Below are 23389 nucleotides of genomic sequence, written 5' to 3' on the forward strand. Positions count from 1 at the left end.
ACTTTTCCACTTTTCATCAGTCCATCTTGGATGAGCTCGGGCCCAGAGAAGCCGGCGCCGTTTCTGGGTGTTGTTGATAAATGGGTTTTGCTTTGCATAGTAGAGTTTCAAGTTGCACTTACGAATGTAGCGCCGAACTGTTTTTGCTGACATTGGTTTTCCCAAGTGATCCTGAGCCCATGTTGTGATATCCTTTACACATTGATGTTGGTTTTTGATACAGTGCTGCCCGAGGGATCGAAGATCACGGGAATCCAATGTTGGTTTTCGGCCTTGCCGCTTATATGCAGTGATTTCTCCAGATTCTCTGAACCTTTTGATGATATTATGGATCGTAGATAATGAAATCCCTAAATTCCTTGAAATTGTACGTTGAGGAACATTGTCCTTAAATTGTTCAACTATTTTCTCACGCACTTGTTCACAAAGAGGTGAACCTCGCCCGATCTTTGCTTGTGGATGACTGAGCAATTCAGGGTAGCTCCTTTTATACCCAGTCATGGCACCCGCCTGTTCCCAATTAGCCTGTTCACCTGTGGGATGTCCCAGATTTTTTGGAACGTGTTGCAGCCATAAATTTCCAAGTTAATGATTATTTGCTAAAAGCAATAAAGTTTATCAGTTTGAACTTTCAATATCTTGTCTTTGCGGTGTATTCAATTAAATATAGGTCGGACATACATCACTGTATTCTGTTTTAATTTAGGATTAACACAACGTCCAAACTTCATTGGAATTGGGGTTGTAGTTATCTGCTTTTGTGGTGGAGGTCAGAAGGGTAGCGTGTGTCCTCTCCATACTGTTTACAAAGGTCATTGTCGTACAATGCGCTACATTTATTCTTTCTTTGTTTTCTTTGGAGCATTCCCTTAATAGGCTGCATAATAAACATGTTTATATTGCAAAATACATGCCCACTTAAATTGATAATGACCAGGACCTTATTCTTGCTTCTGTGGTGTAGACGAAGACAAAATTGCAGATCTGCTTCAATGACATTTGACATTTCTTTGTTCGAAATAAAAATCCTTCTGCAGACTCGTTAAAACCGTTTGTGTATTGATCATGACCAAAAGAGTTTTTCGAGAAAGCCGAAGAAAACTGTGTGAAAGATGAAAAACATCTCCATTGTGTTGACTAATTTTGAATCTCCATTTTCACCCAATTTACATGATGCTCTTGCTGTCTATTTATGCTTCTTTGGATGTTTTCATCATCTCAATTTATAAACAAATACAAACAAATTGAGTCACTTACTCAACAGTCCATTATAGTCATCCGGAGACAACAGTGTATTTCTGCTCTGATGTCCATAATTTGAAATCCAATCAAATGAAGAGCATTTAGAGCTACTTATGGACCTTTCCAGCATGTAAACAATGCAATGAACACTGTAATAGGAGCTTCACTAGCATCTGATGGTACCGTCGTGTAAGTTCTTGTTGACGTACAATTGAGTTGAATTTGAAATGTCTCTATGCAGTGTTTATGTTTGTAGTCATAATTTTATGACATTTAGGTCTTCATATTCTGTGCCTTAGATTACTGTGAATGCTCTGTTGGGTCTACTACATAGGTAGGTGGATGTACAGTACGTCATATTCCTCACTGACATAACACAAGCTTGAATGAGAGACTAGAGTACTTTGAAAATAATGAGATTTATTGTAACTGGTGTTGACCTTTACCTTGTTGAATATCTGAAAGGTTACATCATTATGGTAAATCATCATGCTGTATGGTAGGTAACTTTTTACTTACTGACATGGAAAACCTAATTGAAGGTTAGAAATGACATCAGCAATGCTGTGAAAATTTGTCTTTTAGGAAGAATCAATTAAGTCGTAGCAAGGAACTCTTAAAGAGAGAAAATAATTTTATTCAGTTATGGTTTCAGAGATTTTGAAGGTCTTGGACATATGTAGCGGTTTTTTTTCAGAGGCAGTCACCATGTTTTTATTGTGAAATCATATTTCTAGGATGGAAATGTCCAGCACTTACTGGTACCTGTGACAATTCTTGCAGCTACCTAGTTTTCCACGTTATAAGGAAAATCTATGCTATGTATCTATTATAAAAAGCATAGCTTTAAATTACATACTGTAAATAATGAGTTTTGGAGGAAATAAAACATGTTTTGTGTAACAAGATGTAGGTCAAGGGGGAAGCCAAACATAATTTCATCTACCTATTCATTCATCTGTTTTAGATGTCGTTAGTACATTATTATCAATAATCAAGATCTTTTATCCACATTTTGTCCGAGAGCAGTCTGTGTGAGTACAATAGACAACACTGTACAACATTACTGGTTGTTTTTCTGTTGGGACCATATTTTAAAACATCCAGGGCCCTATTTTCATGAACGGTGTAAATCCAGCATGGTGGACAGCACAACTGTGCACCAGAGGCGGGTTAGACCAGGGTTGGTAATTTTGTAGACCAGCGTAGCCTGAAAGATCTGATAGTGGGCAAGTTGCGCCACTGTGGGAGTTTTTACAGCCAACATCATTCACCGCCAATCAAAATGACATTCCCTTTAAATGTGGCGTATCTGACAGTTTCGACATCTCTGTGCTGAAGACGACAATGTGTGCCGTGCCTGAGTGGATCATTCTGTATAACCGCTCATTCTGAACGGTTATACAGAATGAGCTGGTGATAACTGCTGGTGACTTAAATACTGTATGTCAGCGGAGCTTAGTTTCTATCTGCCTTTGCTCCAGTAAAATGAACCAAAATCATGGTCTTGCTTGCGCTGGCAGTTAGACGTGGTCTGAGTAGACATAATTTTAGACCAACTTTCTGACACCAAATTGTCACTCTGCCAGGCGTATCGCCTATTTTTTATTTTTTCCAACATCCCACGACAGAAATTTCAACAATGTATATTTCTCGTGATAATTATATTTCTAAACTGCACAGGTTGTGCTCCAAGCAAAAGTAGAGACTGGTTTCAAGGAGAATGACTACCACACAAGATCCCATTCACTACCAACAGAAAAATAAAATCCATGTGTGGATCAAACTTTGCTAGATTTTATGCACAAGGTAATAAAAACCTGGACTATTGAGCAAACGGTAGAGAAGGAGAATTTGCAGGAAAAAAGTGTGGGAGCCCCATTTGTTCATGCATTTTTGTCTAATGTAAATGCTTTACATCGTTATACTTGTAAAGAAATTATTTCTCTGTCAAAAGTACTTTCTCATTGTTGTTTTATGTTCAAATGTTTGAGATTTTCACAAAAGAAAAAAAAATTATTGGTGTCCAAGTCATTGTTCTCTCCTCTTTTGCTTTCACAAAAAGGCTATTTTCTCAGTTTTTTTTTCTCCCAGAAAAGTAGCCTCTATTTGACTGCTGATTACTAAAGAATGATATAAGATAGAGACAAACTTATTTTTTTCTGATGAAAGAAGAGAGTCTGATCTTTCATTTGGTGGTTTTGATGTTTACATCGTCATAGTACACAATATTCTGTGGGGCTTGAAAAGTCAGTGAAAGTGCTAGAAAATGGCTGGAAGTTTAGAGGTTCCCGGCTCAGGAAACGGCTGGCAGTGAATGAGTTAATAGACCATTTTGTTGAGCTATTGTCTGAAATATGCTATATAGCTATAATTGGTCTATCTTCAAAACACCACAATTTATAATCAATGAAACAATCATTGTACCTGAAGGACTCAAATGATCATTTGAAATGAGTGGTTAGTAGTTTAAACTATGCAGAAAAACATGCAAATCTTTGGCCACAGGTTAGATAGATTCAGTATAATCTTGAATCTTGACTTTAGACCGCTAGATGTACATTTAAAACAATAAGTCACCCTTGAACACAATTATTGTTCAATTGCTGCAGGGTATTTTCAGATTTGGATGACAAGTTGAGGGAACTACTTCCTCCTGTTCGCTGCTCACCTTCGGAAAAAAAAAAACTATTATTCTCTTTCTTCTTCTTTGTTGTTTTATTTTTTTCTCATGATGTCATTTAATTTCTTTTTGCACATGCACTTGCACGTTTGATCAAAAGGCCATAACTTGTATGATGACTTGTACACCTTAAAATGCCATACAAAGCTATCTCTAAAACCGAATTGATCAGAATTGCCTTAATTTTCCAGCGTTGCTTCAGTGTAAAGGGATGCCTTCAAATAGGCATTTATAATTGTGCACACCAACATTGACCGATCGATAGAAGCAGTTTAAATAAGATTAAAGTTCATGTCGCCCGCTTTTGATCTCTGAGAACATATTTAGACTTTAGGCTAGCCAATGTAACATTAATATGTACAAAAACAGTATTGTAGTGTTGAAGCCAGAGTGAGGTGCTGGAAATTCAGTTAGAAGCATTAAAAACCCTTCCTTTGCTGTGCAACCTATATTCTTCTATTATACCCACATGCACATGCTCTCTCTCACGCACACACACACACACACACACACACACACACACACACACATATGTATATCTACTCAAGTGGTAGCAGCTTGGATGGACAACGAGACATGTAAAAGACAACACTGGAGGTCAAGGGGTTGCGGTGGTTAATGTTGTTGTTAATGACTTTGCTGTGAGTGATAATTGATCGTCTTCATTACCACATTAACTCCACTGTCCCCACCATGACCAGAAAAACCCACCCTCCTACGCCCTCCACAACTGCACACCACACACACTCACACAATTCTCTCGCTGTGCAGTAATGGATGCCCCCATTTGATCCTTGAAATAATTAACTAATTAGCTTAATTAAAATCAATAGAGGTGCCGATACCAGCGTAGGCATTTCTCTCTATCTGCAGTGGAAGGAATTTTCAAAGCGACTGAGCGAATTGGGTGGAGGGAGTGCAATAGGTGTGCAACATAAACAACCGGTAAGATGGAACATTTAAGGACATAGGGAGCGTTTGGGTAAAAAAAAGACACAGCTTATATTAAGTAAGGCATTCAGATTTTTCTAGTCGTTGTGAAACTATTAACTATTCCAGGGAAAATAAAACAATGAGTTAATCGGCCAAAAAGATAGAAGGAAAGACAAGGTGGGGATCTAAATGAGAGTAGGAGACTGAGCGAGGTTCCTAATGCTGATTTATGAGTGCTTGGCGGTCTTTAGCTGAAATAAATGGCTAGTGGGAGTGGCTGCAGCATTACTCCCTGTACAGGATACTAAGTGCATTGTAAGGTCAGCTATAAGGCCAAACTTACATATGTACTGCTCTGCCCTCATAAACCTTTGTTAATATATCAGCCTTAGAATGGAACTTGGAACTGGTGCATCTGAAATGCTGTGACCGTAGGGGCTGTCTATTCAGCTGAATTATTCTTTTATAACACTTAGAAAATTGGACAATTTAGCAACCACAGTTTGGAGGTAAGATTTGGCAACCTCTGATTCAGAATTGTATGTAATGACTTTTTGTGTACTCAGACATTTGAGTGCATTCTTAAAAAAGTACAGTGGTACTAACAAATCGGTGCAGCAAATTGTTTTTCGAGCAAATGTTGCTTGGGTTTACAAACTCTGCTTCCTCACTTGCGCGTTCTATCACACAGCGTAAAGGTCATTCCCTTTGGCCGTCACATACAGCATTTCAGGTATATGGGTCATTTTCATAATAACGTAATTTGATCAATAACGGAAAAGACATGGCCCACTCAAGTTCCTTGAGTTTCTAATAATTTTTAATGATCTGAGTATTTGAATTATTGGTCATTTCAAGAAAAAGAAAAACATTCTAAAGTAATGTTGTTCCAACTTTTAATGCTAAAATGTCTTTACCGTTACGTTTCCGAAATGAAGTGTCATGATTTACAACACGTTTTGTGAAGATGCTAATTACATTTTTGGATATATACTATTTTTCTTCTGTTAATATGCCTTTCCCATGAAAAGTAACACAAATGGAGCTTAGTGTCTTCAGTTTCTTTTTTCCCTCGTTCTTTTTTCAAACGGTCCTTCTTTGTCACTCAAGCTGTCTTTACCGTTAATGCCACCCGAGAGTATTGCATGTCTTTCCCGTTATTACGATTGTATCAAGACGAGTCTAATTGGTTTAATGAGTAGTTAGAATACTTTTTGTACTTATATGTGCAGAGTCGGAAGGGTAACAAATGTAACAAACACTTTACTGTCCATTAATGATCAAATAATATAAAAATGACCCATATTTGCTTTTTTAAAAAATTGTAATTCATTTTTTTGCTGTAAATTAGCCCTCAGTATGGATCCCAAGAATGTGTGCTATTAAGAAACCCTGGGACGTGGGAGGGTTGTCCGCTGAGCTCTCGCTGGTTAGACTACATTTACACCATGTTCCCGGCGGCCACTGTGGACATAACGACAACAGGTAGAAGGACAGGATGGGCAAACGTGGATGCATGTTTCGATACAAGAGATGGGTTAGTGAATTAGTTGTTGACAGAAAACTAATATTATCAAACATTTATTGAGCGCTGAAGCCTACTCTGGAGCTAGGTTCAGCACGGCGCTTCATTCGATTCCGCCAGGGCCATAAAATGCTCGAAAGCTACTCGTGCAGTGGGTCCACGTTTCAGTCATAGAAAGCATTTGCAGCACATGAAAAGCGTGAGGGACCCGATCAGAATGTGACGTGCCAGTAGGGAATGTACTGGCATCCGTGGTAGAACAAGGGCTGAACTGTACTGCGCCTCTGACCCCCCCCCCCCCCCAGACTGAGCAGCACCCTCCACTCATAGCCCGTCACGGGTACTGTGATAGACCCTCAGAATACTTAGCAGGGACCAAGGTCAAGTATGTCAACACCTTTTATCGCCGTTAATGTGGCCTGTAACCTGTACAACTCAATTGAAAAATATATTTTTGAGAGACAGAGTAAGGAAAAATAATGTGGTTGCAGAAGTCACATTCAAACGAGGTAGAGTTAGCTGGTGATGTTGACACACAAACAAAAGCAAGCGTAGTCACACACACGATGAGTCGACACTCGTGAGTTGTGAGGACTGAGGAAATAAACAGTGAGAGTGAGCCTGTTTAAATCTACAGCTAAAAGCAGCCTTCCTTATCTGGTAGTACAGACATTACGTTTCCATAAACCAAATTAAAGGAATAAATGTATACGTCAAACTATACCTGGCACAAAAGTGCTTCTCCATGTCATCCTCACTTATGCTGTTGTCTCGTGTCCCATCACACAGAATAAGAGGGGGGGGGGGGAAACACTGCCCGCACACTGGTCACGCTGGTCTGATGGAATCAATGAACTAGTAATAATCAAAGTAATGTTCCACATTGTATGGCTGTAATGGGAACGACATTATCATGATTGAAAAAGTTATAACTGGATTATACGTTACTGAAAAAAGTAGCGCCGTTAGTCCCATGGCTGTTTATTCCTGTCGTCTATCATCATTGTTGCATTACGCATGCCCCTAGCTCATAATAGACAAAACTAACCTCTATATTTTTGCATACACTTACTTTAAACATGCAGGCCCTGACAAAAGACAGCTGGAAGGTTCCTTGTAGTCACAATCACTCTGAATTGTCGTATTAAATTCTTTTCCATCTTGTAATTGCTGTTCTGATCTGGTCACACTCGCATAAAAACGCATTTTTGCTTTTTTTTTTTTTTTTTCTCTTAATATACACATCTACTCTTCTACTTTTTCTTTCATTAGTGACTCGAATCCTTTGTTTGGCTTGATTTTCAAAACTACTTTATTACTGTATAGTATTAGGTATTTATGGGATGCAACGGATATTCAGTTGTCCTACTACTGCTGATATTGAATGTAACTATAATCTTATATTTCCTCAGTTTTTTTTAATTTTTTATTTTTTATTTTTTACTTTATCATTTTATAAGGCAGGAAACAAATGTAATCTCATAAATCCTGCCACAAACAAATGGGTTTACTGTGGCTATAACCTTCTTGGGGCTCAATACCATAGATTGCAAGATTTTTCATGAGACTGCAACCACTGGTGAGGGATTACCAGCAGAACGCACATGCGCACCATGATCCATAATGAGACCTCATTCCGGACACCCGGCCCAGCTGCCTGTAAATTCTATCCATCACTCTGCACGTACATACTTAATCAGCTAATGTTGTTTTATTCCTTATTATTCATTTGCTCCCTTTTCTGATTTATCTAAAGTGCTGTGCATCACACCAATATTTTGTCTCCTTTACAGTTGAAAGCAGCAGAGCATTAGAGGAGGCAGTGTGCTTATTCATGTACTTAAGGGATTGGATCTGTAATGAATTGACTAGCTGTTTAGGCCACCCTACGTGGCCTACTACTCACCTTAATAATGTAAGCAGGTCGTAAGTCCTTCTAACCCAAGGGTATAAGGTATGCCTATAAAGACATGCACATATTCATTCAGTCTATTTATATTAGCAACTGACCTCTACATTTGCCAAGTCCTCTCAGTGCAGCTGCATTAGAATATCCATTTTTATATTTGATGGAAAAATGTTGTCTGTCAAGAACCACATGCATCTCTGTTAAGATTTATTTCAATTGTTGAATTCATTAGTTTTTTTTTTTTTGAAGGTTAAGATCTTGTGGTAAAAAAAAGATTGAATAAAAATATCATTTCAAAGCATATACTGTAATTCAAAATTATGAAAAAAAATTTATTTGCTCACTGTCAGTGGTGAAGGAAACCATCAGCATTTAATAACGTGTCACATTTGAAATACTTTGAATATTGACTTAAAAAAAAAAAAAAAAAAAAAAATATATAAATATATATTTTTGGGAACTGTTCCTGTTTTGTTCGAATATTGGATCATGCCCTCCATGTGGGAAATTTGTATGTTGTCCCCTGCTTGTGTGTTTGTTTCCCCTCTGGGCACTCTGGCTTCCTCCCACATTCCATGCATGGTAGTTTATTTGAAGACTATTTTGTAGGTGTGCGTGTGAATTATTATTATTTATTTATTCTTTTGTCTAACTATTCCTTGTGAGCCAGTCAAGGGTGTAGCCTGCCTCTCGGTTAAAGTCAGAAGGTATAGATTCCAGCTCACCCACGACCCCTACAGAGAATGAATGTTTTCTCTTTTGTATAATGGTAAATGCCTTTTACTTGTATAGCGCTTTTCCACCTTCAAAGCACTCAATGTGCTTTAACATCGTCTCCTTATTCAACTCCTGATGACGCAGGTTCTGTAACATGCTCAAGGACACTTGGGTATGGTCACAGGGGCTCGGGATCGAGCCCTCAACCTTCAGATTGGGAGACGACCACTACCCCCTGTGAGCCTTTACAAAAACAAGATGATATGTGAACTTATAATGTGTTTTTTTTCTCTTAACAAAGTAGTTTTATGTATTAAATGGTCACTATAATTCGTGCAAAACACATATAGGGGCGCAGTACTTGCTTAGACACTGACACTCACTTGAAGTCATTGCAAAATATAGTGTTTGTGTGGAAAAACATTACAGTTTGATTACAATACAATAGCATTTTCAGCAATCAGCGTTGCTTGTCATTTTATGTATAGATATTCTCTTCACATCTATAGTCTAATCTCTGTGGTTTGCAGTAGTCCAGTTTTAAAATGCTATAGTGTGTAACTTCTCGCAAATACCTATGAAAACGTGCACATACTTCATGCAATGCACATACACGCATCGGCACACATGCAAGCTTGCGCGCGCGCGCACACACACACACACACACACACACACACGTTGACCAATGAGTCATTGCTGTCAGTATTGATTTCCTTTTGCCTGAGTGACCCCTGTCACCACAACGATAGAGTGCCTGATATTTCAACGGTCTCGCTCTCTTTTCCATGCACTCCATCACTTCATACTCATTCATTCATCTTACGTTACGCTTCTCGTCACTAAGGTCGTGGGCGTGCTGGAGCCTATCGCAGCTATCTTCGGGCGAGAGGCGGGGTACACCCTGAACTGGTCGCCAGCATATCGCAGGGCACATATAAACTAACAAGCATTCGCACTCACATTCACGCCTCTACGGGCAATTTAGAGTCTTCAATGAACCTACCATGCATGTTTTGGGGATGTGGGAGGAAACCGGAGTCCCTGGAGAAAACCCACACAGACACGGGGACAACATGTAAACTCCACACAGGCGGGACGGGATTTGTACCCAGATCCTCAGAACTGTGAGGCAGGTGTGCTAACCAGTCGCCTACCGTGCCGCCTCACTTCATACTATTTTTCATTTTATTAATAACTTTAAAAAAAATATGTTCTATCTCTTCTTCTGTTTGTTTGCTTGTGGTCCTCTACAACTGCTCTAATGTCACTTAACCAGCTGGGGCAACTGTGCTGCCTAATCCCAATTTCAGTTTTACTTGTTTACTTGTTTTTCCACTCTTTGAGTGATGCACAACATTGTAATTTGTATCTTCATTTCATGTCCTTTTCACACTATCATCTTGTTGCTGCTGTGATCAAGATGCTGAATTAGAGCAACAGGGCGCAGGGGCAGTGCAGTTTACACCACAATCCTTGTGTGCTGTCAAGCTTGATTGCACTTTACAGCACCAGAGAAAATTGTATTCATTTCCCTAAAATGAGCAAAATTACCTCTCTGTCAATATGTCAGAGCCAGCTGACTTCTGTTTATTTTTACAGATGCCCAATGTTCAACTGACGACTTTGTTACCACCCCAAAAGTATGTCTGCTCTTCACGTTCCAAAACACACTCTAGTGTTAACTTTATGAGAGACTAAAGGCACACAAACACAAATTTCCCCATGAAGTGATGCAAGGGGACAGTAAAGTTGGCCTTCGGGACAAGCTCCTCCTCCTCGGGGAGGCTGAGCTCCACAGCAGATAAGTGCATCAGCACTCTCCCCATGGCAATATGTAAATTGCTAAATGATGTTTCCCACCACCATGCAGTGTTGCAAAGCCCCTAAAGACTTTCTAGGCTTCTGTTTTAGACCCCCTTTGAGAGGGTGATTATTATTATTATTATTTTTTTAAGTTCCACACTGTAGACAAGACAGCAACAAGAACTTTTCTGTATTGCGATCTTAATACTCATGTACTTGATATATAGATTAACAAAAGTTAATTGCTCTGAATCCATTATTAAAGATTGCAGTTTAGCTGTACAGGGACCTAATTTAGAGATGATTTTCCACTTCATGCGACATTGCAGTGTGATGATCCTTTTGAATTACCATGCTATTGTTTTTATGATCGTATTAAGCCAAACTCATAGCTTTATGCGGAATTTATGAGAAAATCCAGAATGTTTAGCTGATGCGATGTCATTAAAAATTAACATAGCATCCAATATTTTGTGCTATATAAGAACATATCCCATTATTATGGGAGACCAACCAGTGGGTAGATTGACAGCCTGCAGTGTAGCCAATTAAAGTTCCCAAACAAATCAGGGTTGTGGTGCACACATCATGTTTTTGGCATTTCTGCCTATATTTTAACTGAGGGGCATAATGGATCTGCAGTCAGCATACTCGCTGTCAAAGACACGGGGGGATTTTCATCACACCTTGAGCGCTTTAAATGGCTGTGCATATAGTAATAATAAAATAAATGAAATGAGTAAATCAGGTCTCATGAAATGAAATGACAGGCAGGTTGAAACAGCAGGTGAGTTTTGTGTGTGTGTGTGTGTGTGTGTTTCTTGCCACCAGCGTCAACATTAAACACATCAGATTGAAGCCACCCTCTAGGGTGGCATCACTCAGCCAGGTGTGTGTACGTACGTGCGCGGCTGTGTGCTGAAATCCTCAGTCTTTTATCTACTTTTCCATTCCCTCTGTTTTTTGTTTAGCTACAGATTTTATTTTTATATTTGTACATTCCGTTCAAATGGTGTACAGAAAATGCACACACACTGATCTATCAATGTATTGATGTACAAGTGTCATTTTTTTCCTCTTTCCGCCTCCATCACATTTATTTTTTAAATTTTCTTTAGTATAAACTCCTGGAGAGTTTTTTTTTTTTTTTTTTTTTTTTTTTTTTTTTAGTTATCTTGAGTGCTGTTTTCCTGTTTTGGAAAGTGTTGGAAAGTGGAAAGTTAGAGAAAAAAGAGAAGCCTCTGATTGAGTTCATAATCTCACATGGTAAAGGTAGGCACATGCATAACTGCCTGACAGTACCCCCTCGGTGCAACTGTTATAATTTCAAAACTTCAGGTTTGTTGGCTCTTGTCGTTTCCACGGAAATAAGTTTGACACTTTCCCCCATTCCCTGTCGCTGCCATCCGCCTCTCTCTCTCTCAGGACAGGATGCGGATGTATCTCTTTTTCTCCATATTGACTTTCCCAGGTCAGGCTCCTCTTGCCCTATTAGCTCAAGCTAACTGATCAATATGCGGCCCTGTGTGGTAGGCTGGTCGTGTGGGGACCCGTTGCATGCACAAAGAGCAGGATAGAACCGCTCTCCCCGTTGCATGATCTCATAACTAATAATCAGATCATATCTATAATGTTACAGCTGACCAAGCCTGTGCTACAGCAACTCTAATGACTACATCAATCAATCATGACTGCTTTAGTGCATACTTCACAAGTGATGCCTCCTCTCTTCGTGTTTCAACTCGTCTCTATTCCTTCCCTGCTGTTTCCCCAGCTGGTTAGTTGTGACATGTGCAGTGATGAGTCGTGGATAAACTGCTGCCAGGGAAGAAGTGGGACCGAGAGGTTCCTATGGAAAGATGGAGAGCCATGAATGACAGAGGGAGCTGTGGGGGTCTGCAACAGTTAGGTGTGTAAGGGTGAGATGTTCGTACATTTGCACAGAAGTGTTGAATGTGTGGCAGCGTGCCACCCGGTGCCATCTGGCTGCTTGACGGAGCTCCTCTCATTAACAAGGAGGTTAATTGCTGTGGCAGCACCCAAGCTGTGTCAAACATCACCCTGGGGAGATGGAGGCAACAGACGCTCACATTCATGCGAGTATGTGTGTGTGTCAATAAAGTGTGTAGGAGAGAACTCTCGCGTATAAAAAACAAAATAAAAGAGAAATAACCTGTTGTATATTAACCTATAAATATAAAGTGTATCGTGAAGGGTAAATATTTTTGGTGTGTATTTGTAAATGCGTGTGCATATATGCCAGTAAATTTGAATGTTTCTGTTCTCCTGAATTATGCCCTATTGCTGTAATGGTGTAGAAAGAATTAGGTTTACAAAGCCAATGTCTATAGCCCTGAGGGCAAATGCACACACACACACACACACACACACACACACACACGGGCAGCGGCTAGCAATTTGCATGTTATTACTGCATATTCATGACAAATTTTGTTAGCTTTTGCCTAATAGGCCCGAGTGACAGGTTGAGAAATCGAGAGCCTGCTTTAATAAAAACAGAAACACACAGGAATAGACAATCACACACACTCACCCTCTTCTGTCACACAATAATCATCATGACACTTATGACTAAGTGGGAATCCCCCTTTCATCTGCTGTGATATTGAACCATTTTTTATGCGCAGCTACTTTATTATACAATAGTCATATAGCCTCATTTGTTGCATGCATAATTAGGAACATAAACATGACAGCACACACTCACTCTTATGATCACAGCAGCTGCGGCATCAGTCAACATGATGACCTTCTGGCACTCGAGTAATTGACATGCAATATGCGTAGCTAATAAACAAGGGTTTCAATACTCCAATTTTTAGGCCAACTCCCACATTAATCTATAGGCTGCATAACCGAAAGTTTTCAAAATTGCATATTGCAGAGTTGTAATAGAAACTATAAATACCTTTCAAAGTACCTCAGTGGTCGCTTCAAGTTCTCAAACACACTTACATGCCATTGTTATTGCAATGTTTTTCCATCAGGATTCTCCTAAAAAAGGCAACAAATATCAAATAGTATTGCATGCACTTCATCTAGATCCAAACAAACCAGTACATACAATTATTTTACTCGTGTCAACCTGTGCAATGGTTAAACACCAAACAAAATACATTGATTTTGTTTTATTTTTATTTTTTTTATATAAAACTGCCAAAAAGTAATCAAATTAATGTGTGGTTCCTTTTCTTTCCGTTTTCCTAAATTGGTTATGTTCAAATGCAAAACTATTAAAATTGCATTTGAACATTCCCCCCCGCGCAATACATATATCCTGTTATTCTTCAGTTGAACACAGTACTTGTGTATATTCTTGTTTTTTGTTTTAAACAGATATTCTTAAATAAAATGCTCTGCAAAGTGATCACTCAAAATGAGGGCACCTTGTTGTGATAGTCTGATAGAAACTGATAGCACGGCACATTCTTTTGTTTGAAACAGAAGCAGACTGTAATCTAAAGTCATCTTTGGCTTTCACGCCATTTGACTGAAAAGTTTGTTTTGCTGAAGTGAAAGATTTAACTCTCAACGCTCTCTATCCACACTTGTCACTTTTGTCAAACGCTGCCTTTCCTTCGCTGCTTGGCACCAACGTGCAGACACGCTTGATCAAATGTGAGTTTTAAGAGTTTTAATCTGCGCAAAGTTTCATCTGAACAGGCTAGTAAATATCAATTTTTTTGTTGGTGTGTGTGTGAGGGAGAGAGAGAGAGTGCGCATGGGATTGTGTGTACCTTTTTATGCCTGTGAGTTTGTGAACTGTGTGATGTTTTTGTTTTTTTCTTCTCCTTTGCCATCTCGGGTGTGTGACAGCTGTCACTGGTGACTTAAGGAGTTGTCTGGGCAGAGTTAGCATATTTTTACAGTTGGGACACACACACACACACACACACACACACGCGCGTGCACACACACACAAATATCAGATTCGGTTGCCATCATTTGGTGCAACGAACATCTTTTTGTGCCTTGTGAATCCAATTGGAACGACTGGTTTCTTTTTGAACATCAGTTTCGGGTCCGCTGCAGACGTGACATTTCTGTCATGTTAACTATAGTAAGACCATTCTTGTTAGTGGTGTAATACTTAAAAAAAATGCATTTAATTTGTCTATTCGTCCTGTGTAAATCATACAGAATATTTTAAAATCCTTAAAGTTATTAGACCATTGCCGACTAACATGGTCATGGACAAGACTTAATACAACAAATTATATATTTAATTATAATTGACACTATCATAGAGGTATCTATTTTACAAAGTTTATTGTTGTGTATGTAGTTTGCAGGTTTTTTATTTTTTTTGGGGGGGGGGGTGATATTTCCCCTCTTTTTTGTACTAAGATACGTGAACGTGAGTATTAAGAACTTTCAAAATCCATCCATCCATTTGTTGCACCGCTTATCCTCTCTAGGGTTGCGGGCGTGCTGGAGCCTATCCCAGCTATCTTCACTCACATTCACACCTATGGGCAATTTAGAGTCTTCAATCACACCCGGAGAAAAGCCACGCAGGCACGGGGAGAACATGCAAACTCCACACAGGCGGGGCTGGGATTTGAAACCCGGTCCTCAGAACTGTGAGGCAGATGTGCTAACCGGTCGGTCACCGTGCCGTCAACTTTCAAAATATTACTCAAATTTAACTTGATAAAGTGAAATTCTACACGAATGTAAACTACAATAAAAACACATTAATACTGAACACACTGACGGTGTCAATCGAAATTGAGCCTTTTTGTCTTTGTAAATGTATAATTCGTTATAGTTCTTGTTTTGGCTCTCATGATATGCATATGTGCGTAACGATGGAGCCTGTCAGTCTGGAATACACATTCTGCTATTTTCTACCAATTATAGAAAATAGTAATGCAATTGAATTGTACATAAGTCGGCTTTAAAAAGTGGACAACTCGCATGTTTATTCTCTTGCAGCTCTGGTTTACTGGTCCAGAACACCTGTGATGCAGAGGATCCAACAACCTGCATACAAACCCAGCATACAGTGTCCAATGTAGCCTGCAAGTCGAGGGAGAGCACTTTGCAAAATGAAAAGGTAACTTACTCTTTCATGCTTTATCGTGATCCAAATACGATGTATGAGTCCACCTCTAAAATTATGTTTATAGTAAATCTTTCCTTAATTTGAATTCTGCATTTGAAACTACTATTATTTTGGCAGATTTGTTCCAAGATTAAACAAGATGAAATAACTTGTTCTGTTGTCTTTCTTGTTTCAGTGTGCTCGTTATTGTTTAGAAGGCTGACTTAGAGACGAAGAAGTCTTTATTTATTATCATTTTTTTTACGATATTGGTTTGGCAGCTGTGCTCGAAGGGCTCCATGTGCAGCCAGGTTTAACAAGAGGCTAAGGCATGTGTGATGAATTACCGGTATATCGTCGAGCTCTGAGTAGCAAACATGGCGGTGCCGAGCTGGGTGTTGCTAAATTATACCTACTGCTGTTTTTAAAGTCTTCTGTGGTCTATGGTTAGGGCACATGTAAAGAATTTGTGTGGAACGAACCCAATTGATTCCATATTCATTAATTAATATTTCAGATAAAAGTTAAATACAGTATAACATTGTTAAAATCGTTATTTGGGACTGTTTTATCATGTCATTAGGTTTAGATGGGTAAGTTTTAACTTGACTTCCTGTTTTAAGCTTATAGGCTTTTATTTTGAAGGGTACTCACCGGAACTCAGCATTTTGGCACCAAAAGTAACTTCACACGGCACCGGTGATTTTTAAAAAAAAATACTTTTTCTTTTTAATGGAACCAAAGGTATAAAATGTTGATTCCTTTCCTTACCCACTGACGAGGCACAGGGTTAAAGTTTGTGATACTGTGAGACAATGTTTTTGAATTTTGTCTCAATTTATTGTGATGTAAAGTTGCTACGGGGACGTTTTAGGTCAATGTTAAGCTTTTTTTTCTGTCATCTCAATGTGACTATTCCTGGTTTAGAATTCATATTAAGCGGACAAGTTGTTTATGCATCCTGGCAGTGGGTCTCTGTACAGTTTTGTTCCAACAACCTGATACTGCTTGTGGTGACCGCAATTATAATGGTTCCTTACACTGTGTCAACCCATTGGTGCCATAGCAAAAGACTGGGTTGTGCAATTCCATGCTGGAACATTCAAAAAGTTAAAGTTTCATAGATTATAGATTAAGGGCTCATAATTTAAACAATTTCATGTATTTATTTGTTTATTTTTACATAATTTGGGCTTCCAGCTCATAAAACCCACAGAATCAGGAATTCAAAAATTTTTAATACTGTGAAGTACTTAGCCAAGTTGAGATGCTTCCTCTGTTGGCTCAAGCTCAGAAGTGGCTTGACCCGAGGAACCTGACAGTTGTAGCCCATCTCCCAGATGTGTCTAATTGTGGTGGTTTTGGAAGCCACTCTTTCTGGATGTCTGCTAGATTCTTGAATCTTCTCCGTTTGATAATCCGCTGAAGCCCATGGTCATCTCTTGCTGGTGCATCTCCTGCCACATCTTGTCCTGAGGAAATGACGACAAACCTTTATAATCAATCTCTTAACGGAAGGTGGCTACATTTTAGGAATTTTGACATAATGTGTAAAGGATATCACCACATGGGCTCAGGAACACTTCAGAAAATCAATGTCAGTAAATACAGGAAAAGAACCATCCGGACTGTTATGGACACAAAGTTCAAAAGCCAGCATCTGTGATGGTATGGTGCTGTGTTAGTGCCAATGGCATGGGTAACTTGCACATCTGTGAAGGCACCATTAATCCTGAAAGGTACATACAGGTTTTGGAGAAATATATGCTGCCATCCAAGCAACGTCTTTTTCATGGACGCCCCTGCTTATTTCAGCAAGACAATGCCAAACCACATTCTGCACGTGTTACAACAGCGTGCTTTCGTAGTAAAAGAGTGCGGGTACAAGACTGGCCTTCCTGCAGTCCAGACCTGTTTCCCATTGAAAATGTGTGGCGCATTATGAAGGGTAAAATACGACAACGGCGACCCCGGACTGTTGAACAGCTGAAGCTGTACATCAAGCAAGAATGGGAAAGAATTCCACCTACAAAGCTTCAACAATTAGTGTCCTCAGTTCCCAAACGTTTATTGAATGTTGTTAAAAGAAAAGGTGATGTAACACAGTGGTAAACATGACCCTGTCCCAGCTTTTTTGGAACGTGTTGCAGTCATAAAATTCCAAGTTAATGATTATTTGCTAAAATCAATAAAGTTTATCAGTTTGAACATTAAATATCTTGTCTTTGTCGTGTATTCAATTAAATATAGGTTGAACATGATTTGCAAATCATTGTATTCTGTTTTTATTTATGTTTAACACAACGTCCCGACTTCATTGGAATTGGGGTTGTATATACTGAAAGTGTTAATTAAAATGTAGCCATTAAATCACCATACAGAGACTCAGAAATGATCAATTATGTTTCTGGAAATTTTATTAAAATGGCTCCAATGATGTTCTTTCAGAAAACAGTAAATCACTTGTCTAGCAAGAGTGTTGACTCTTTTCTACACAATATATTTCAAAGGCAAAACAGAATATACAGTAGATGACAGCATGCCTGAGCCTATCCTAGGACAAATGAACATAATCCTTTCTTTCCTTTCTATATTTTTACACTACAAACAGAGCTGCCAGCCCTGTCTCGAATGTTGGGTGGATGCCAGTGCATTCTGTTTTTATTTACCTTTAACACAACGTCCCAACTTCATTGGAATTGGGGTTGCAATACAGTGCATAAAAGCTGTTGTTTTTGTCATCTGAAATGTAAACACAGTCATGCGCCATTGCCCTCTATAGGAACGACGACCTTCCCAACATGGCTCCCACGTAAGCAGACGATTAGCTGGGCTGGTTTATCTATTCTTTATACCTATGCCAGCAAAGCCCAACAGAAGATGTTGTGTGCGGTCGTGTGTCTGCCTTGTGTCATTTGATTGGTAAACTAGAGTTAAACGTCACAAGCGTTTAGCGGTGAGCGGCAACTAGTTATGTTGTATGGGAGCAAACAGCGCACAATGCGGAAGTTGTAGTCTAAAGAGCTTGCACACGAAAAAAAAAGATAAATAAAAGTAGCGAGCGGTATAGCTATTATTTTAACAGAGTCCAAGTACCGTTTCTTCTTAACATACAGTATATACTTGTGTAAAAGTAAAAGGTATGCTGCATTAAACGACTCTGACAAGTAAAATTTATCCAAAATGCTACTTGAGTAAATGTAAGGGTGTAAATGTAGCGCATTCCTACCCACCTCTGGTTAAAACTTATTGTACAAAACAATGAAATTTATTTTGCCAGGAGCTCAGCACCTCAGAATCGCCCCTGGCCACAGATACATGCAGTTAAAAGTCGACTTTTGCACTGCATTTTGGTTCAGTTGGATCAATACATTATTTATCAACAATTAGTTGAGCAATCAATTAATCGATTATTATACCGATCTGTAGTAATCAAAACACTTCCCTCAGTCACTACAAATTTTTGACTTTAAGCTTTTACCCAGTGATTTACATTCACAAACCCATGCAGATCATATAACCTTAAACACGTTTTCATAAGAATTTTACCAGCAAATGATATGATCATGTTTAAGCAAAATGAGCGTCACTAAGTCTGTGCAAGCTCCATGCTGCAACTACTACAACTGCTGAAAGATAACTTTTGTTTTTGTCTGAATTTGAAAGCTAGCAATCAAAAACAACGTACTTTTCAGCAAAATCTTAAAATCTGATGAGAGTAGGCTCCCTTCAAAACCATCACCTTTTGTCTGACCTTTAAGCACATCTCAAATGTGGAAATTCACCAACATGCTGTTTTTCTTTGCATGAAACTGAACTCTGGAACCTTTTAGCCCCAATTAAAACAACTTTATATCTTTAACAATGCAACTTGAATTCCTTGTGGTACAAAATGTTTTCATCTACATTGACATGGGTAGCTATCATCGGTGCAGTGTTTTCATTCCTTCGCCCACACTATTATCCAGTTGTTTAAGCATGCATGTTTATTTGTTGAGGCATTGCATTCCACAGTTTGACCTGCGTCACTACATTATAATTGTAACATTTTTTTTCGGTAGCAAACAGGCAATATGGATTGAGAACATGGCACTGGTCATAATTTAAGTGTTTCTCATTTTCTGACAATGGTGCATTCAAACAGCATTTCACTGTCCAAGGATACACTGTCCAAATATGTTTATTTACTTCCTGATTTTAGGTCGCAAGTCATGTGCTTGAAGGCGAGGCGAAGTTGACACACTTGCAGAGTGAGATTGCCTCTCTGCAAAGCCTCCAGAAAGACAAAATGAAGGAAATTGCTGAGAAAGACCTCAGCATCACTAAACTGCAAGCCAGCATTTTGCTGCTGCAACAGGAGGGTGTCAACACCCGTGCTCAGGTGGGTAGAAACACAGGTCTGCAGCGAGTCACATTAGATATATTTGCCTGACTGGATAATGCCTCCAGTTAGTGTCATGATGTTTATTTATTTTCTAGCATCACCGCGATTAAACGAGCAAAGAGGGATGGATGAATGGACTTAATAAAAAAAAAAAAACACTTGCAAATCAGATGAACGACGCAGAGCAAGTGGGGGTTAGAGAAGGTGAGGAGGGCAGATGTGCCATATGTTAAAAGGTTGGCTGAGAAAGCTTCTATTTAGAGTTTGGAAGTGAACATATTTATACAGTAAATAGATCTACAGACTTTCACCAAAATGGATGACAGTGTGTAAATGAGGCTGCAAATAAGAACATTAATTCTCCTCAGCGTCCCTTCATTTTAATCGACTTCCAGAGTGAAAATGAGTAACTCCATCATAAACTGAGGGAATATCCTTTTAACTAATTAAAGACCAACATGGTTTTCCAATTACAAATTGATTAAAACTGTTTAAACTTGCATCCATGGTGCATCTCCGGTGTGCTCTCATCTGTTTTTTTAAGTCCCAAACCTGGCTTAAGTTGACTTTATTTATCTTATATTTATTCAATAATGTGATTTTGTTGTTTAATCCTTGCAATGCAAAAAAAAAAAAAAAAGATTTACATGCTGGCATACACCCATAAGTGGTGAATAAAAAACAGCAAAACACTTCACCTTAATTCAGACTTCAGACACTCTATCCCCCCTCCCCGTTTTCTTTCCATCCTGCCATCTCGCCACAACTGCTTCAAATTAATCTGCAAAATATTGATTTGAGGAGCACAGGAGCAGGGGGGAGGTAGGGGTGCACGATTGCGGCCGCATATTAATAAGAACGGGCCGCTCTTCATCTCTCCTCTATACTTTAAGATCCTCATATCTTCATAATTGATTAATGTTCCTTTGTGAAGTGGGAATGAATAATACATTAGTGGGCCTGCTGCACCCTCAGGCTGATGAGAAAATGTTTAATTTCAGTAAATGTAACGCTCCCTCTCCCTCTTCTTCCCTCGCTTTTATTTCCCCTCTCTGCTTATTTGTGAGAGCTGAAGTTTGTTTGTGAGCTGAACACTGGAGGAGTGTTGTTGATTTGCTTTCCCCCCCCCCCCACCACTGTTGCCTTGAAGGGTATGTTAAGCATCAGAAACAAAAGACAGCAAGTTGTCTTCAAAAAATAGAGAAAAGAAATCACCCCACGGATATTTTTTTGCACACGTTGCATCAGAATGCATCATTAATTTCTGCTGGATCAGCCAGCAATCAGTGGAAACATGCAAGCAACCTGGCAATAACCTCTTTAACAACTTGGAAAGGGTGACACGTGCGATGTTGTGACTGGCACCACTGCTCATCTGGCTGACAGCGCTAATTATGCTAAACAGATGGCTAATGATGATTTTGATGGGGGATTTGAAAGCTTCAGCGGTGAGAGCCAAGCGCTTGTGTGTGTGTGTGTGTGTGTGTGTGTTGGCTTTGGTGGGCTCAGTGGGGCATCTGGCACCTGATGGCGAGCATCTGTGTATGTTGAATAGATAAACTATGAAGTGAACACACAAAGACACCCACAGGTCCCACTTCATGCCTACTTAGTGCCGCCTCATTTTCATTCGAACGCACACAAGTGATGAAGGGGCTCGGCACAGAGCCTCATCTATGCGCACAAATTGAATAAACAATACTTGTCTTTTAACAAGGATCCTAATTAGTTATGCTAATGAGCCTAGATAAGCCAATTAACCTCATAAACTGGTTTTATGTGCGTGCGCCTGAGAGCATATCAGAGACACTTAAGAAAACACATTTGCCTAATTAGCGTTCATTGACATTGACACGCTTTTATTTTTTTTTTCATGTCTTTATTGTTCTGTTTTTGAATGCACCGTAATAGGCTTTCCACACTCAAAGAACTAATGAATGGGAGGATATATGCAGACGTCTGCTCTGCTGCCAGTCCTTTGCAGTTGGATTCACATGGACGTGTATATTTTTACAAGTTTTATGGTAGATTAAACAGAGTGTGTATTTTTTCAGTGCGTGTCTGCCTGTTCCATTAGTTTATGTCTTTGGAAGTACAATTTGGCCTCAAGTTCTCTCTGTTTATTTAAAACCTTCAGTCTGCGCTCCCCTCCTAATAGTGAGCCGTGTTTCCGCTCGTTCAGCTTCGCCACTCGTTATGTGGGCCATGTGGAAGAGACAGTGTTTAGAGAAGTCTTGGAGAGGGGACAAAGTTGGGTGGGAGCAAAGGAGAAAATGAATCTGAGTGAAAGCCAACCAGAGAGAAAAAGACTGCTAAATGACTGGGTGACTGAAGGGGAGAGAATGTAAATTGTCTTTGAACCTGACCACAGCTTCTTGTGTGTCTATAATGAATGGCGAGGAGGGAGGGGGGCACTGGACAAGACTAGCTTTGTTATGCCGATGAATGGCAGCGAGAACAGAAAATAGCCTAGTTGTGTGGTGCCTTAAATCTCCCAATTTGCTCAAACCTGCACCCCCTGGCAACTGAGGTGTATTAAAATGATTGAATCCTTTGTTTTGTGTGACATTAAATGAACATTTTAAGGGAGATATTAAGTTTGAAGTGGACTACTTTCCAACATCGCTGCACGATGGATTACACCAACTTTGCAGACATGCTACTCTAAAAAAAAGCCCTGTTAGGCCTACTGGATTTTATCACAATTTCAGGGCAATGGTGCCTAGTATTCCTGAGAAAACCCTACCAAAGTCTCATTTGAGGATGAAGAAGGTGCGTATTTGCTAATTATATTTCTTATGACAAAAGATTCTGCCAAGGCAGAAAGGGAGCTGTTTTATATGATTTAAACATTGAAACAACCCAAATACCCCAAATTCCAATTGCTTGTCAGGTATTGCTTTTGAAGTCTCTTACGTTTACACCTAGGCAAGTAAAAAAAAGTACCTTTTTGGTCACGGAGAAGGCTCACAGTTCTATTTACCCATAGGGTAAGATTAGTGCAGATTCTACCTAAAGTGATTGAAATAAACACTATACTCTCATTTCTCTAAGTTAAATCAAGTGAAATACTGTGGCAATTTAAGAGAAGAAGGTTCAACTTCTCCCTTTTGAAGCATCTTCCC

The 23389-nt window shown here is 39.3% G+C and overlaps 1 protein-coding gene across 8 annotated transcripts in view; it reads left to right on the forward strand.

Moving 5' to 3' along the window:
• The window catches only part of LOC133470364 (paramyosin-like), a 127561-nt gene that overhangs the window by 8540 nt on the left and 95632 nt on the right, over nt 1-23389 (forward strand). For all 8 annotated transcript variants that reach the window (XM_061758682.1, XM_061758676.1, XM_061758678.1 and 5 more), the window contains exons 2-3: nt 15772-15892; nt 20082-20261. In XM_061758682.1, coding sequence (XP_061614666.1) covers nt 15772-15892; nt 20082-20261 — 301 coding nt within the window. The remainder of the gene's footprint in view (nt 1-15771; nt 15893-20081; nt 20262-23389) is intronic.

This window comes from Phyllopteryx taeniolatus, chromosome 20, assembly GCF_024500385.1.
Source record: "Phyllopteryx taeniolatus isolate TA_2022b chromosome 20, UOR_Ptae_1.2, whole genome shotgun sequence".
Classification (NCBI taxonomy): Eukaryota; Metazoa; Chordata; class Actinopteri; order Syngnathiformes; family Syngnathidae; genus Phyllopteryx; species Phyllopteryx taeniolatus.